The sequence below is a fragment of the Hakea prostrata genome, chromosome 7, assembly GCF_041222555.1.
Source record: "Hakea prostrata isolate BN-2017 chromosome 7, UWA_Hpros_2, whole genome shotgun sequence".
NCBI classification, from domain to species: Eukaryota; Viridiplantae; Streptophyta; class Magnoliopsida; order Proteales; family Proteaceae; genus Hakea; species Hakea prostrata.
Genome location: NC_142606.1, coordinates 65,062,422 through 65,081,402, shown reverse-complemented (window position 1 = coordinate 65,081,402; position 18,981 = coordinate 65,062,422). Strand labels below are relative to the sequence as shown.

The window sequence follows — 18,981 nt, the reverse complement described above, 5'->3', positions numbered from 1 at the left end:
TACCACCATCTCCAACATCCCAACTGAACCTAAAACCTACAAATCAGCCTCAAAAGACCCAAAGTGGATTGATGCAATGCAAAAAGAATACAAAGCCTTGATAGACAATCAGACTTGGAACTTGGTGCCTTCTTTTAAGAGTATGAATATTGTAGGTTATAAGTGGGTGTACAAGATCAAGACAAAAAGTGATGGTTCCATTGAGAGATACAAGGCACGATTAGTTGCCAAGGGGTTCAACCAGTAGGCAGGAGTGGACTTTCATAAAACATTTAGTCCAGTTGTAAAGCCAACCACCATTCGGACAGTATTAACCGTTGCACTATCAAAGTCATGTCTAGTACATCAACTTGATGTGAAAAATGCCTTCTTGAATGGCAACTTAGCAGAAGATGTTTACATGGAACAACCACAGGGGTTTGTTTGCACATCTAAACCAACACATGTTTGTCATCTACAAAAAGCAATTTATGGTCTCAAGAAAGCTCCACGAGCTTGGTTTCACAGATTCAAAACATACCTACAAGGAGAAGGTTTCAAGCAAAGCGTGGTAGATTCTTCCATATTTACACGCAAAACCCAAGGTACAATGACAGTATTGTTGTTACATGTAGATGATATAATATTGACAGGAGCCAATGAAGCTGCAATTCAAGAGGTTATTCAAAGCCTAGGCAAAGAATTTGCAATGACAGATTTGGGACACTTGTATTACTACTTGGGAATTGAGGCTAATCAAAGTTCAGATGGTATTTTACTCACTCAAAGTAAATACTCCATCGATTTATTAAAGTCTACAGGAATGGAGATTTCAAAGCCATGCACAACCCCAATTGCAGTGGGAACAAAGTTATCATCAACAACAGGTTATCCCCTACCTGATCCAACACCATACAAACAATTAGTAGGAGCCTTACAATATCTGACGATCACTAGACCAGATATCTCCTATGCAGTCAATCAAGTGTGTCAATTCATGCAATCTCCCACAAAAGATCATCTACAAGCAGCAAAACGTATTTTACGTTGTGTCAAGCATACTATTGGTGCTGGTGTTCTCTTGAAACCAACCCAACTTTCTTTCATAGTTACTTACACTGATGCAGATTGGGCAGGATGTCCAGACACACGCCGATCAACTAGTGGGTTTTGCACTTTTCTTGGGGATAATTTATTATCATGGTCTTCTAAGAAACAACCTACAGTATCTAGATCAAATACGGAAGCTGAGCACAAATCCCTTGCCATCACAACATCTGAGTTACTATGACTTTCTTATGTTCTACGTGATTTGCAAGTGCAACTTCCAAGAAGAATGGACATTTATTATGATAATGTGTCTACAACACAAATGGCTGCAAATCCAGTGCTACATGCTCGCACAAAACATATAGAAGTGGACTATCATTTTGTCCAAGACTTGGTTCAGAACAACACCATAAAAGTGCACTTTGTTCGGTCAGATGATCAAATTGCAGATGTGTTTACTAAGGGCTTAACATCACAAGCTTTCTTCAAGCATAGAGACAAACTCTTACACTTGCCAATTCAGAGTTTGAGGGGGGATGAAAGACCATAACGGATCTGTTTTGGTTTGAATTTGATTTTTGAATTCAAGTTTTTGAATTCAATTTTTGGATTCAAGTTTTGAATTCAAATTTTTAAATTTGAATTCAAATTTGAATATTGTAAACGAATCTTGTACAACAGCCATGTTTATTTATAAATACATAAGACTTACCCATCAAGGTAAGCAACCTACTTATCAAAATTAGAGTTTTTCTTTGCATTCTTTCAACTTGTTTAAGGGAAATCAACTTTGTCTAAGAAATGGATCTCTTAGACTTTATGTCATCTCCAAACTACATGGTGGTAGTTTAGGAGGCCATTTTGGAAGAGACAAAACTTTAGCATTAGTTAAAGACTGTTATTTTTTGCCTAAATTAAAGCATGATGTGGAAAAATATGTTAAGCAATGTATAATTTGCCAAAGAGCCAAAGGAAAGGCTCAAAATCATGGGCTTTATCAACCATTACCTATACCAAATCACCCTTGGGAAGACTTGAGCATGGACTTTATTATAGGGCTCCCAAGAACTCAAAGAGGTTTTGATTCTATCTTTGTAATGGTAGGGCTTTCCAAAATGTCTTATTTAATTCCTTGCAAGAATACCTTCGATGCCTCAAATGTGGAGAGACTATTTTTCAAAGAAATCGTGAGGCTACATGGTGTTCCTAGGAAAATTACTTTAGATCGTGACACTCGGTTTGTGAGCCACTTTTGGATTACTTTGTGGAGACTTATGGGCACTAAAACACAACTTTCAAGTGCTTATCATGAACAAACCGATGGTCTAACCGAGCTTGTGAATAGGTCACTTGGTGACTTGCTTCGTTGTCTTGTAGGAGACCATCCTCATCAATAGGACTTTATTCTACCACAAGCGGAGTTTGCCTACAATAGTTTGAAGTGTCGATCCACTCAAAAATGTCCCTTCGAGATAGTGTATGGAAGAAGCCCAAGTCACATTTAGATCATGTTCCAATTCCAAATCCTAATAAGAGAAATCTAGAAGTGGAAGAGCTTGCAAATCATATTCATCAAAATCAAGCACAAGTTTGAGCACAACTTTAAAGAGCCAATGAACGATATAGAGAAGATGCCGATATTCATCGTTGCCATGTGAAATTTGAAGAAGATTAATTGGTGATGGTATATTTGCGAAAAGAGAGGTTTTCAAGTGGAACATACAACAAACTCAAGCAAAAGAAGATTGGTCCTTGTCGCATCCTTAAGAAAATAGGACATAATGCCTACCACATTAAGCTACTTGAAGGCATGAATATTAGTCATATTTTTAACATCTCAAATCTCTGCCCATATTATGGCAATCCAAACTAGAGGACGAGTTCTTCTAAAGCGGGGGAGGATGATGAAGTCAAACCTAAGTGCAACTGTGCAAGAGCATTAAAAGCTCTTGACTGTTCAACTGCCCCTCTCTTTTTTTCTAACGTTTTCTCTACCCTTTAACGTCTCTCTCTCTCTCTCTCTCTCTCTCTCTCTCTCTCTCTCTCTCTCTCTCTCTCTCTCTCTCTCTCTCTCTCTTCTCTATATATTGGTAGTCTTTATGGAAAGGGATAATCTTTGGAAAATAGACTTTGTTTGTGCACACTTGTGTTAAAGAGTTGAATGAATCCTCTAGGGTTGAGTGAGTCCCAACCTTGGGTTGAGAGAATCTTTAAGTTTTTCCAAGAGTAATAGTGAATATCTTCATTTTCGTTGTCTTTCAATATTGGATCTATTGGCTACATCAAAGGGGCTATGTTTGTGTTGTTTGAGATGGTGATTTACAAATTGACAAAGGTTCTTGGTCAGACTCCAGAGGCCATTAGAAGCCCTCACACCAATCTTGAATAGAAAAATTAATGGATTCACAAGCTCTTGAAGGTGACCAACTCTCATAAAAAATTGTCATGTGTGTGTGAGTATTCTCCCTGAATAAATCATTGCTCAATGTACTCTTCTTGCATGTTACCTTCTCTGGACGTCGTTGCAGTTGGCAAGGGTGCCATCAAGTCTCTTGTCATTTCTGGTGGAGAGCGGTTCCGGTGGTGGAGAGGAAGAATATGGGTGAAGGGATGGTGAAGGAATACCTAACTGAGGGTATTTAAGTAATTTAAAAATCAAATTTTAAATTTTTTAAATACAAGGGTATTTTGGTCATTTTACACGTCTACTTAATTGAAAATGTAACTATGGGTAACTTGTAATTTTTGAGTGTGGGTGCCATGTAATTTAAGAGGTAATAGCGGGTGGTCAATAGTTTTACCCCCTTTATAGCGGGTTACGGGTAATTTGCTCTAAGATTTTTCTGTGGCGTATGATAAATGGGGACCTTTTAATAGCACCTACAATTGCCAAATGGAACCATAATATCTCTCTTGTTTGTGTGTTTTGTAATCAAAGTGATGAATTTAACCTTAGTTGGAAACCCTCATCGCTCTTGCCAAGGATGTGTTTGTTTGAAGGAATTTAAACTCTAATACTATCTTCTCCCTGAGAAACCCTAAGGATGCCATTTTTTTAGGCGAAGAGACAAATCTATCTATCCACCTCTACTTCTTCTTCCTCTCCTCCTCTCTCTGGCTTTCTCCTTTTTCATCTCCCTCATCTCTCCATCTCTCTCACCACCTCTCTCTCTTGTTTCCCCCTCCATGTCTTTCTCCTCTTCGTTTTCCCCATTTCTCTCTTTTTTCCATTTCTCTCTCTTTGTCTGTTTTTCTTTCCCCTAACCAGCTTTTAGTCAAAAAAAAAAATTAAAAAAAAAAAAATCAGGTTGATGCAAGTTTTGGTGCATCCCATGGATCTAGAGTTTTTACGCCAACTCTAGAAGTGCCTCCTGCGAATTTGGAAGATCTACTGCAAAGAGCTTCTGCTTTTTGTCTCCTACTGCTGCTGGTCTCCATGTCTGCAGCAACAACGGATGGTAGTTTAGAACCAAGATCCAACCCTGTTTGCCCTTAATAGACTCATCCTCTTTTAGATCCGTCGCATCAACAACCTTCTCCACAATACGGGTGCCACCACTGCGACAACCGAGTCTCTGCCCTTGTGGCATGTTTTGTCTCCACCCTTGCAACATGTCAGTCTCCACCTTTGTAGCATGTCTTCATCTCTTTGGGCATTGGTAATGGAGGATACATATATGGTATCCATTGTGCTTAATTGTCGTTGTGATTGTTACAACTATTATGCTAAGAGTTTATTGGGCTCGACCCATCCCTTAGCCTGGATGACCATGTCTATTACATGTATGACAACCAAGTCAATATTCTCTCCTTGGTTCGGACCGAACCTTGTGTTTTCATGCATCTATCTTTTGTATTTCTTTCTTTTTTATATGTTTGTCTATAAAAAAATCAAAGTGAGATTGTTAGGGAGGATTTGGATGGGGGTTGGCCCCCTTTGGTTACACATTTAGTATTTGGACACTTCGTCGTGTCTTAGTTTTTGTCTCAATATTGCTAATCATTTTGAATGACATAAACCAATTCTAGACTGGGTCTTTAATATTGTGGGAGTTGCATGTTATGTCTTGTGGGGAAGAAGAAACAAGATTAGGAAGAGGGAAATTAGTTTTGAACCTCATTCCATTCTCCATGAAATCTATTATTGGGTCTCAGTTCTTCAGCGGAGTGCATCCCAATCTGTGTCATATAGGGATATGAGAGGTAACGTAGAATCACAAATGGATTTTGACTTCTCCAATTTAGGAATAGAGGATGCTGGCCCGTTTACAAAGTATCTTCTATGCTTTATATTGTACAGAGATCAGTTGAAGCTCAAGTTAGAGTGTAAGGTACATGCTAGCGCTCCTAGGACGCTTTTCCATCTACTTAATATGTACAAGATATAATCTTATATTGTGTTTTGTTGTTCTGCACATTAAAAAAAAAAAAAAAAAAAAAAAAAAGAAAATAATAAGTATCAGGAGCAAGAAAGATAGTTTAATCAGAAAGCTGAAACTTCTAGGCACGTTACTGTAATCGTTGTCCTTAAGACGTAATTTCCCCCACAGAAGGTGTTATAGGGTACCAGTGAAACGTCTCCCAGAATACAAAGAAGCCCAACTCAATGTTGTTTTCCTAGATTTTGCAAAGCACTAACAAAACCTAAAGAACACAGAGAATGTTGGATTTTTTTTTCTATACATCTTACTATTGTAGAGCTAGAGGGTATTTATAGGCATTGAGGAACCTATATTGAATAATTCATGACTTTGTTCATATAGGTTCACCTCTCTATAGGGATACCAATGCCACGTTCAGATCAGAGCGGTCGAATCGTTTGGCCGCAAAATCTGACTATCCAAAATGAACCATCGATTCCATCATCCTTGATCTACACCATTGTAAAAATATACGATTCAGATCTGATCTTACTCGAAGCCCACTAAGTGCTAAGTGCGTGTGCCAAAAATGCCTAAACAACCAACACCGTGTGTGCTCGTGTGCTCGTGTGCTCTTGAATGGTACACCATCCTCACTCGTATACCACATACCATTAGCATGTCTCATTAATGTAAATCAAAGTTCCAACCCAGAAGATCCATTACACCTATTAATTTAACTTATTTCACCCTTTTTGGAAAAACTGTGTTCTCGTGTTGCTTGTTGTGTGCCGACTCCTGTGGTTGTCTTCCTGTTGGTGAGACTAAATAAACAAACACTCTCCTAAAAAGAAATAATGGAAAATTTTACTCACTTAATAAACCCAAGAAAATAGAACTTTTGTTTTTATTATATTAAAAATAATACAACACTAACCAAATTAACTTTAACAAAGATGTTTGTAGTCTTACAGCTGAAATTAAAGCTGGTAAAAATCACTTTCACATCACATTTTCTTACTGGAAATTAGTGGGGATTTCTTATAATTGACACCCTTAAGGTGTCAAATAATTTATAACTTTTACAATTTTTCCCCTTCTTAATTTGAAATACATTTTCCTTTTAGATGAGGATGTATAATACCTGTTTATTCACACTTGTACTCGAGAAGCATGCAATGCAATTTCTTTTTTACCATTGTATCTTTTTGTTTTAATTTAATATAATATTCTCGCCAGGTTACGAGAAAAGTAAAAATAAAAATATTCTCCCTACTAGAAGTTATCACGTCCACATTCGCAAAAGGAAGAAATATTTTAGGAGACATTCTGTAGACTAGCATGCACATCTCCTTTCTTGGAAGCAATGCGTTGATCTCCAAGATTTGAAGGAGTCGAATTAGGTAAGGCAATCAATGAAATTGCCAACAATTTGGGAGGTTACCATATAGGTGTTGTTGAATGATTATTATGGCATGCTGCTGTAGTCGAACAAGCCAAGGGAAGATCCTGGCTCTGATTAGTTTTTCAGGTTCTGATTTTAGTTTTTCTTTCCATTATTAAAAAAATACTCGAATTCTTTCTTTGGGCTTTCCTTGTTTCTCTCCCTCTGGTCTCTAGGAAAGAGAGGGTTTGTTTGTTTGAACCAGCCATTAATTTTGTCCTCTTTGTCGTTCTTTGTTGCTGTCTCTCAATCTCTTTCAATTCAAATTCCATTCGTTCTGCTTTTAGTCAAAAATAAATAAATAAAGCCTTATCATCAAACCAAACCCACCACCAGACCATATCTTTGGAAAAAAAAAGCCCCAAGATTGCATAAATAACCCATCAAGAATACCCAAAAATACAACCATGCATACACTGCCCAACAGTCCTCAATCTTTCCCCACCGTCTTCTTCTTCTCTCTCTCTAATATGGGTAAAAGTAAGACTGCTAAGAGTTATTTCATGGTGATATTCTTTGTAAAATGTTTGATGTCGATGATTGAGAAGAAGCGAAGGAGGAGATCATCTGCTTGTTCATTTCTGGAGAAACTTAAATCTCTTGAAATCTATCAGAGGCTTCGTTTCAACTTTGAATCCCTTGACATGGCTTCTACTGATTATGGTAATCTTATTAGAGTGATTCCTGCTGCGGTGCTCTATCCAATAGCTGAGCTTGATCTCGTGACCCTCATAAGATCCTCATATGGTTCTTCTTCCCCGTTTACCATCGCAGCAAGGGGTAAGGCTCATTCAATTTATGGTCAAGCCATGGCTCAAGATGGTGTTGTCGTGAATATGAGAGCTTTGAATATTTTGAGTGAAGAGAAAGAGAAACACAATGGAAATGGATTCAGTGGAAGAATTAGTCTTTGTAAGTTAGGTTCTTATGTTGATGTGGGTGGAGAACAGTTGTGGATAGAAGTGTTGAATGCAACCCTAAAGCATGGAGTTGCACCCAAGTCATGGACAGATTACTTGTATCTCACTGTGGGAGGAACCCTTTCTAACGCTGGAATCAGTGGCCAAACCTTCCATCATGGTCCTCAAATCTGTAACGTTTACGAGATGGATGTTGTCACTGGTATGAAATTAGCTCTATAGCGTCCACCTCTTACATTAAGGACCCGTGAGAGTGTTTTGCAGGTTTTGATGTTTAGGATACCAAATTCTAGGAATACCCCTCCCTAAAACTATTTCATTCAAATGTAACCATTCCCAATGTTTGCTTTGAATAACAGTTGCAACAACAATTTTTTGTTATGTCAAAAGTATTTCTCAAAGCATAAATTTTCATAAATTTCAATTTATTTTGCAAAGTCACCAAATACAACAGTTTTTTCAAACCGTTTTTAGCCTTTTTTGGGGTATTTCTGGGAGCAAGAAACACCAGAAAATTTTATCCTTTGGGTTATCAAATGGGTCCTTATTTTTATTTGTTTGCCATTTTATGATAGTTTTGGTGCCAAAGAATAATCTCACATTGGAAAACTCTAGGACGTTGGACATATCTCCATATCCAACATGGTATTAAGAGTTATAAGAGCCGACAATTTGGTAGCTGATTATCAAGTAAATCTGTATGTACTATAATTATTATCTTAATCTGATAGATATAAGAACTTGTTTTTGGTTCGCTGATTGTATTGAGATGAATGTGCAGGCCGAGGTGAGGTGGTGACCTGCTCCAGAAACTTGAACTCAGATTTGTTTTATGGAGTACTGGGAGGATTTGGTCAGTTTGGGATTATCACAAGAGCAAGAATTCCCCTAGCACCGGCCCCTACCAGTGTAATTAATAAAAAATTCATGAGTATAAAATGTCTAGTCTCTCATGCTTGGCATTTTTGGCTTTTATTGGGATTCTCAAATCAAAGCTATCTATTTTTATTTCTTCTTGGTAAAGAGGGTTGTGTTTGATTTATGATGTTTGCAGGTTAAGTGGGTACGTCTGATTTATGACGAGTTCTCTAGTTTCACAAGTGACGAAGAACATCTGATCACACTCAATGGAGGAGATCAAGCAGGGAAGAATAACGGTTTGGATTACGTTGAAGGTTTTGTTATTTTGAATCGAAGTCCTGCAAATAATTGGAAATCTTCTTTCTTCTCTGCCGATGACCATTCCAAGATTACTTCCTTAGCAACCCAGCATGATGTGCTTTACTACATTGAAGTGGCCAAGTATTACGACCCTCTCTCTGTCGATATTGTTGATAAGGTGTGTGTGATGATCTGTTACAATGAATATTTATTAGCTCATTTTTATTTTCTTCTTGAATGGATTGATTGATCTTTGTACTTATCTTGTTCAGGAACTAGAAATGTTGCTTGAAGGGTTGAACTTCGTCCCTGGTTTAATATTCGTCAAAGATCTTTCCTATGTAGATTTCATGGATAGGGTTCGAACAGGCGAACTAGAGCTTCGTTCAAAAGGACTTTGGGACATCCCTCACCCATGGATTGATCTCTTTGTACCCAAATCTCGGATCTTTGATATCAATGCAGGGGTTTTTAAGGGTATTCTTCAACAAATATTTTTCTTTCTTTTTCCCCCCCCCCTTCTTTTCTCTTCTCTTTCTTCAAACCCCTTCGCTCCTCCTTTTTTTTTTTTCCCCACCCCTCCTTTTTTTTTTTTTTTCCATCTTTTTTTTTTTGGGAAAAACCCCGACCGCCGTTTTCCTTTTTCCCCCCCGTGTAACTTTTTTGGGTTTCCCCCCCAAGATCGACAGAGAAAAACAATACAAAAATGTATTCGTGAATAGTGCCCGTGTGAATAGTGTTGTGAATAGTGTCGATGTGGGGCCCACGTGAATAGTACTTGTATGGGACCCACGTGAAATATAACGAAGGAAATAATCACAAAGGAAGCACCAACACAACAATATACGTGGTTCGGCTTTGCCTACATCCACGGGCGTAATGAGACCTTCACTATGAGAAAGTTGAAATACAACTCTTGTACAGTGCTTGGATTTACAACCCAACCCAACCCTGTATCCAAAACCGGATACCCCTGTACACCCTCTCTCAACTCACACTCTCAACTCTAGAGGAGTGTTTCCACACTTGGCTTGCCTCTCACTTGGCTTAGCCTCTCTCACTTGGCTTCACTCTCTTGCTTCTCTCTACACTTCTCTGCTACTCAAGCAAACCTCCACACCCCTATTTATAGCTGGAGAGGAGGAGAAAGGATGAACGTTGCCTTATCTCCCTTGACAATTTGTCAAAGGACTTACCGTCCATATTAATGGTTGTCTCCTTTGTCATAAATAGGTGAATTCGGTGGAGATAAGAGAAGAGAAGCTTCTCTCTTCAAAGTCAACATAAGTGGCTGAGAGAGAAGAAAACTTTCTCTCTACAAATGTGTTTGTCAAACTTTGTGAGCCCTCCATTAATGAGGAGGACTTTACAAACTCCCCCTTCGACTCATATGGAGGGACGGATCATGCCGCCGTGTTGCTGCAGGTAGTTATGTTTGCCCTTTGGTAGTGCCTTTGTCATCATATCCGCTCCATTTTTGTCGGTATGGATTTTTTCAATCCGCAGCTGCTTCCGCTCCAAAGTACATCTCGTATCCAATGAAACCTTACATGGATGTGTTTGGATTTATAATGCAAACTTGGATTCTTACTTATATGAATTGCACTTTGGCTGTCGCAGTGAATGACATACTTTTCTTGTTTCAGACCAAGTTCTTGAGTGAATTGCTTCATCCATAGCATCTCCTTACATGCTTCAACAACAACGGTGGTGTACTGCGCCGGTAGATGACAAAGCCACACATTTTTGCAACTTAGATTGCCATGACACTGCTCCCCCTGCAAAGGTAACTAGGTATCCTGATGTGGATTTCCTGGAGTCAATGTCTCCAGCCAAATCAGCATCTGTATATGCTTGTAACATAGGTGGCTAGCTTCCAAAACACAGAGAAATGTTAGTAGTACCTTTAAGATATCTCATTATCCACTTCACTGCTTCCCAGTGTTCCTTTCCAGGATTGGATAGAAATCTACTAACAACTCCTATTGCATGTGCAATATCAGGTCTAGTACAGACCATGGCATACATCAGACTTCCTACTGCTGAAGAGTAGGGAATGCATTTCATTTCATCCCTTTCTTCTTCAGGTGAGGGACTTTGTTCACTACTCAACTTGAAATGACTACTAAGGGGGGTACTTACAGATTTAGCTTTGCTCATATTAAATCTTTCAAGTACCTTCTGCACATACCTTTCTTGTGATAGCCACAACTTTCTAGTTGCTCGATCACGATAAATCTTAACGCCTAAGATTTGTTGTGCAGCTCCCAAATCCTTCATGGCAAAGGACTTGCTCAATTGTGTCTTCAACCTGTCAATTTTATTGACATCCTGACCAATAATCAACATGTCATCAACATAGAGCAAAAGAATAATGAAATCTTCTTCAGAAAATTTCTTAACAAACACACAATGGTCTCGATCTTGGTTCATTATACCCATGATCCATCATGAATGAATCAAACTTCTTGTACCATTGCCTTGGTGCTTGTTTCAAGCCATACAAGCTCTTTCTTAACCTGCAGACCATGTGTTCTTTACCTCCGACTTCAAAACCTTCCGCTGCTCCATGTAAATTTCTTCCTCCAAATCTCCATGGAGAAAGGCCGTCTTTACATCTAGTTGATGGATTTCCAAATCCATACTAGCAGCTAAACTTAACACCACAAGTATAGAAGACATTTTTACTACAGGTGAAAAAATTTCATCGAAGTCAATACCTTTCTTTTGCCTAAATCCCTTCACAACCAACCTTGCCTTGTACCTTGGTTGTGAGCTTTTCTCTTGGGCTTTTAGCTTAAACACCCATTTGTTCTCGAGTGCTTTCTTACCTTCAGGTAACTTTACCAGGTCATATGTGTGGTTCTTATGCAGAGAATCCATCTCTTCTTGCATAGCTTTCAACCACTCATCTTTATGCTTGCTTTCATTTGCTTCTTCAAAGCATTCTGGTTCACCTGCATTTGTTAGCATAACAAACTGATTAGGTGAATACCTGGTAGATTGACGTCGTGGCCTGGTGGATCTTCTTAACTCAGGCTCAACTGGTGGTTCGTGAGCTGGTTGCTCACTTTGTTCACCATTTGTGGGACCATCACCTTCTTGAACATCTCCCCCTTCACCTTGCACCGACGGTGAAGTGTTTGGACTAAGGTCAATAAGATCGTCATTATCTGGTTGAGGCTTCTCGATCTTATCAAAGTCTTGGATCGTTTGGTCTTCTAGAAAGACCACATCTCTACTTCTGATTACCTTCTTATCAATTGGATCCCATAACCTGTAACCAAACTTGTCAGTAGCATAACCCAAGAAAATACATTGTTTTGCTTTCTCATCAAGTTTGGTTCGTTCGTCTTTTGGGACGTGCACGAACGCCCTACAACCGAACACCTTCAAGTAGTTATAGGATACCTCCTTTCCACTCCAGACTCGCTGAGGAACATCTCCATTCAAGGGGGCTGATGGAGATAAGTTGATTAGATGAACGGCTGTGCGCATTGCTTCTCCCCAATAGCACCTTGCCAACTTTGCATGTGAAAGCATGCATCTTATTCTTTCAATAATGGTGCGGTTCATCCTTTCAGCTACACCATTATGTTGTGGGGTCTTTGGAACAGTCTGTTCATGACGGATTCCATGCTCCTTACAGTACTCTTCAAATGCTCCACTGTACTCACCTCCATTGTCGACGGACACATTTAAGAGTTTTACCTGTTTCTCTTTCAACGAGGCATGAAAAGTTTTAAATACATCAAAAACTTGATCCTTAGTTTTTAATGCATATGCCCACACTTTTCTAGATGCATCATCTATGAAAGTTACAAAATACAAAGCTCCCCCAAGAGTTTTTACTTTCATAGGACCACATACATCCGAATGCACTAATTCCAAAATTTTTCTTTTTCTATGGGAAGAAGTTCTATTAAAGGTAACACGATGTTGTTTTCCCTTTAAACAATGAACACATTGTTTTAGATGCGTACCTTTAATGTTTGGCAGAAGATTCCCTTTTGTGAGAATTTGCATACCTTTCTCACTCAGGTGGCCAAGTCTTTGATGCCACAAATCTGCGGTGGACTCTTCTTCTGCCTGCAATTACCCTGCTTTGCATATTTGCACTTGTGTTTTGTACAAAGTGCAACATTTGCTACCTCTTGCCATCACTAGAGATCCTTTGGTAAGTTTCCATTGACCATTACCAAAATGGTTATGGTATCCCTCTTCATCTAGCTTTCCTGCAGAGATTAGATTTAAACGGAGGTCTGGCACATACCTTACTTCCTTAAGAACCATTTGGCATCCGACATTTGTCTTGATGCACACATTACCTTTACCCATGATTTTTGAAATGCCATTGTTACCCATCTTTACTATACCAAAATCACCTGATTCAAAAGTAGTAAAGAATTCTTTGTAAGGGGTAACATGGAAGGATGCACCTGAATCAATGACCCAATCTGAGTCATGGCATGTAAAAGTGAGGCAAAGCTCATCACTAGTTGAGACGATGATAATATCTCCATCTGAGCTGATGGCAGTGGTTTCTTTGTCTTCTTTGTCCTCACTTTGGTTCTCCATTCGTGCCTTAAGCTTTCTGCAATCTTTTTTCATATGCCCTACCTTTTTACAGTAGTAGCATGTGATCCTGCTTCTTGACTTGGATCTTCCATATGATTTCTCACGAAAATGAGGCGGTCTAGTTTTACTTCTCCCCCGCTTCTCAGTGACAAGGGCTTCACTGTGAGATGAGATTGAGGATTTTCTCCTTGTCTCTTCATTCAGTAGGCTTCCAGCTACTATATCCATTGTGAGCTTTCCTTCAGGAGCTGAGTTACTGAGGGAGACAACTAAGGTTTCCCAGCTTTCTAGCAACGAACTTAACAATAACAAAGCCTGCAACTCATCATCAAGTGTCATTTTCATAGAACTGAGTTGGTTAACAATACTTTGTACCTCATTTAAGTGTGCTGCCACAGAACTCCCTTCCTTGTATTTGAGATTTACAAGTCTCCTAATAAGGAATGCCTTGTTGCAAGCGGATTTTCTTTCATACAGACCTTCTAGCTTTTGCCATAGTGAATGCGCCGAACTTTCAGTGGAAACGTGATGATAAACAGAATCATCTAACCATTGGCGTATGAAACCAACGGCTTTTCGATCTAGGACTTTCCATTCCGCTTCAGACATCTGCTCTGGTTTTGATGATGCACCTTCTATGGGAGCATACAAGTCTTTGCAATATAGCAAATCTTCCATCTTGGATTTCCATATCATCCAGTTGCTCCCGTTCAAACTGATCATCCGTCCTACGACGCTTCCCTCCATCGACATCTTTTACGAACAGTCACGCGAACCAGGCTCTGATACCACTTGTTGGGAAAAAGACCGATAGACGGTTCACTATTTTCCCTCCTGTGTAAAAGATCGACAGAGAAAAACAATACAAAAATGTATTCGTGAATAGTGCCCGTGTGAATAGTGTTGTGAATAGTGTCGATGTGGGGCCCACGTGAATAGTACTTGTATGGGACCCACGTGAAATATAACGAAGGAAATAATCACAAAGGAAGCACCAACACAACAATATACGTGGTTCGGCTTTGCCTACATCCACGGGCGTAATGAGACCTTCACTATGAGAAAGTTGAAATACAACTCTTGTACAGTGCTTGGATTTACAACCCAACCCAACCCTGTATCCAAAACCGGATACCCCTGTACACCCTCTCTCAACTCACACTCTCAACTCTAGAGGAGTGTTTCCACACTTGGCTTGCCTCTCACTTGGCTTAGCCTCTCTCACTTGGCTTCACTCTCTTGCTTCTCTCTACACTTCTCTGCTACTCAAGCAAACCTCCACACCCCTATTTATAGCTGGAGAGGAGGAGAAAGGATGAACGTTGCCTTATCTCCCTTGACAATTTGTCAAAGGACTTACCGTCCATATTAATGGTTGTCTCCTTTGTCATAAATAGGTGAATTCGGTGGAGATAAGAGAAGAGAAGCTTCTCTTCAAAGTCAACATAAGTGGCTGAGAGAGGAGAAATTTCTTCTCTCTACAAATGTGTTTGTCAAACTTTGTGAGCCCTCCATTAAGTTAAAAAAAAAAAAAAAAAAATAAAAAAAAAAAAAAAAAAAAAAAAAAAAAAAAAAAAAAAAAAAAAAAAAAAAAAAAAAAAAATAAAAAAAAAAAAAAAAAAAAAAAAAAAAAAAAAAAAAAAAAAAAAAAAAAAAAAAAAAAAAAAAAAAAAAAAAAAAAAAAAAAAAAAAAAAAAAAAAAAAAAAAAAAAAAAAAAAAAAAAAAAAAAAAAAAAAAAAAAAAAAAAAAAAAAAAAAAAAAAAAAAAAAAAAAAAAAAAAAAAAAAAAAAAAAAAAAAAAAAAAAAAAACAAATACAAACCAAAAAAAAAAAAATTAATAAAAAAAAAAAAAAAAAAAAAAAAAAAAAAAAAAAAAAAAGAAAGGGAAAAAAAAAAAAAAAAAAAAAAAAAAAAAATTTGTTCATAATCTCCTCTTGTGTGTTTTTGTTTTAATTTAGGGATAATTACTATTGCCCCCCTGTACTTTGATTTTATTACTAATGTATCCCCTGTATTTTGCAAAATTACTAATCCAACCTTTAACTTTGTCTATAATTACTAATGCCCCCCTACTGTTAAGTTCCGTTAGTTTACTGATGATGTGGCATTTCCATATTTTCTAAAAATCCCAAAATACCCTTTTACTTATCTCTTTACTTATTTACCCTTCTGTCAAGTTACAGTAATACCCTTAATTAATTGTAGAGAAAAAAATAATCATAATCTGTTTTACTCTAAAAAAAAATCACCAAAATAAAGAAATAATAATTGAATAAAATTAAAATAGAAACCGAAGAGGAGGGAAGATAGAATTCAACTCAAATTTGGAAACTGAATATCACCTACTTCGTTAATTCCTTCTCTGGCAAGATTTTGTGGTTTCGTCAATGGTGGGTTAGTAAAGCGGTTAAAAGTTTAAACTCCCATGGGGAGGTGTTACGTTTCGTTTCCAATATTAAAAAAGCACCAGTCCCCCCTCCCCAAAAAAAAAAAAAATTTTGTGGTTTCCTTCCCTATGTATGCTAGAGGAGAAGGTGGGAAACCAAATCGAATTTGAATTTTGCCAATTTCTTTAATTCAGAATAAATAAGTTTAGTGAAGGTGGAAAACCAATATTTTTTTAAGTCAAAATAAATGAAGTTAGGGTAAAATTGACATTTAATCTGGTTTTTATAAATGGGGTAGTATCGTCTTTTGATTTCTTAATTTTAATGAAGGTCAAAGTGGACATTACATATTCAAACTTAACGGCTACTTAACACCGTTATAAGGAAGGGGGGCAACAGTAATTTTGTAAAGAACAGGGTTTTATTAGTAATAAAATCAAAGTACAGGGGGTAACAGTAATTATCCCTTTAATTTAATATAATATTCTCGCCCGGTTACCAAAAAAGTAAAAATAAAAATATCCTCCCTTCTAGAAGTTATCACGTCTACATTCACAAAGGAAGAAATATTTTAGGAGATATTGTGTAGACTACCATGCACATCTCCTTTCTTGGAAGCAATGCCTTGATCTCCAAGGTTTGAACGAATTAGGTAAGGCAATCAATGAAATTGCCAACAACTTGGGAGGTTACCATATTGGTTTTGTTGAATGGTTATTATGGCATGCTGCTGTAGTCAAACAAGTCAGGGGAAGATCCTGGCGGGAAAAAATCATCTGTTGTGCATGTCTCTCTGCTGTAAATAGCAATGTGGCACCATAGCTTGACACGTTAAATTCTTAATTAATGGCTCAGATTAAAAAGATGAATTTAGAAGAAAATACCCACATCTATGACCCGTTTTAGCCAACCCCACCCATTTCTGGAAAAAGGGAAAATCGACCTGAAAATTTCTCATCGTTACCTTCCTGTGTAATTGTGGTCATATTTTTCATTGCTTTTGTCTTTCCTTCACCGTCAGGTGGCCTCGGTTCAGCCTCAACTCTTACCGTTAGCTACGAATCTGGTACTATTTGTGGATTCTCTCAAGCAACTCTTACCAGAGAATCAAATGCTAAAGAGGAAGGCAGACAATTTCTATCCTTCCCAATGTATCTTTTGAAGTAATCTCTGGTGGCCGGAATTTCTTCTATGGACTCACTTGGGATGGATCTATCATGCTTTGTTGGGATACTAGTTTCTCTAATACGAGTTTTGAACCCAAAAGGGTTTATTATAACATTAGCGTTAGATTGAGGGATGTAATAGTTGGGGATGATCAGGTTTGTGCTGTAGCGGTTGAGACCCAAGTCGCTATGTGTTGAACAGGGGTTCAGAATAATTTCCCTTCAGCACTGACGAATTTGAAGTTTCAGTCCATTACATCAAGGGTAGGGTTTCCTTGTGGGATTTTGAGTAGCAACTAACAATACAACTGCTTAGGAGATTCAGAATCAGTTTGGGAACATCTCCATGAACAGCTTGGTCACTGGTGCATTGCATGCTTGTGGTCTGAATGTTAGTGGGTTTCTCATTTGCCAAGGAAGAAACGATTTTGGGCAGCTCGAAGTTACCAAAAGTTCGTCATTTGAGTTTGTAAACCTCGCATTGGGGTTCAACCATAGCTGCGCTACTCGAACCTTGGATGATTCAGTGGTTTGTTGGGGAGGTGGAGGTCGATTTTCTAGTAATATCACAGATGAAGATGGAATTGAAATGGCAAACGATGAGAAATTTTTAGGTCGGTTTTCCCTTTTTTCAGAAATAGGTGGAGTTGGCTAAAACGGGTCATAAATGTAGGTATTTTTAGTTTAAAATTCAGTTTTTTAATCTGAGCCATTAATTAAGAATTTAACACGTGTCAAGCTATGGTGCTGCACTGCGTTGTGCACAACAAACGATTTTTTCCCGTAATAATGTATACACATTTAGAAGTAAATTGTGTAATCCTCAAATTCAGAGGATGGTGATGACCCAACTCCACCAAATGCAACCAATCATCATTCACGATCAAAGTATTAGAGATGCGGCCCGCACCTCTCGCATGCAAAGCGAGCACTCTACCATGTTAGCTACATTCCCACTGGGCATAGTTTTTAACGTTTTCAATATATTAAAAGAATTTGGTTCCAATTTGGAACCAAGAACACTTCCACCTTCTAATCGTAACCAAAGCCGGAAGAGTATAAGTGTATAACACATCTTCTACGATATAGTTCAAATTAATGAATTTTAATCCTTCTCATAAAAAATAAAAAAATAAAAAAAAATTGAAGGATTTTTATTGAAACCAAACCAATTGCAGCCGACTGGAAAATTTACACTTTTGTTTTTTATTAATCATCTCTGTTTACCAAAATAATTAGCATATGAACCCAAACTATTAATTATGACCTTGTTGTCCAAAATGCTAATATAAGTTAATTTTATTAAGGTTATCTTTTGTATAATTGAGATTTACATTTATGACTTATTTATATACAATCAATTATGATAGTGGGTTATAACATTGTTATCTCTAATATATTGCAAAAGTTGAGATGGGAGCAACAATGGTGCAGTTTTCTTACCCCCTTTATTTTTTTCTTTTGGTTATTTTTTTATGTGACAACAATTATTTAACAATTATAGTCATGATAGGATGGAGTACAGGGTACACATCCTCTGTAGCTTGGCATTCAGCAGCACTCAACAACGTGTACTCTTTATTTTTTCAACCCTCAGGTTAACGGAAAAGCTAAACAGATTTAATAATGGTTGGTTCACTAGAAACCTGATCAAATCAAATCATCTTTCTATTTCTCTCATCTTCTTCTCAGTTATTGTTTTTGCCTTTTTCTCTGCAAATCAGGTCTCTCCCAATTTGATAACTTCATCTCCAGTGTACCATGGCAATCTTAGTTTGAATTCAAATGCGAAGATCGAGGACAATAGGTTTCCAGATTGAAAAACAGAACTAGTGAGTTTGATAGGTCTTGGTCTTACCTTCTTCCCTAATCCCATCTAGTTCAAGAGCTCCACCAATGGCACAACCTTCTCCTTCTCCAATTCCTCTACCTCT

General features: G+C 37.8%; 1 protein-coding gene across 1 annotated transcript; it reads left to right on the top strand.

The window, feature by feature from the left end:
- Window positions 1-7,298: 7,298 nt before the first annotated feature.
- Window positions 7,299-10,594, top strand: LOC149011710 (cytokinin dehydrogenase 3-like). The gene is made up of 5 exons (XM_089162729.1): window positions 7,299-7,956; window positions 8,536-8,663; window positions 8,809-9,093; window positions 9,188-9,466; window positions 10,562-10,594. Exons 1-5 carry the CDS (start codon window positions 7,305-7,307, stop codon window positions 10,592-10,594), a joined length of 1,377 nt encoding a protein of 458 aa, XP_089018855.1. The 5' UTR covers window positions 7,299-7,304.
- Window positions 10,595-18,981: the final 8,387 nt, after the last annotated feature.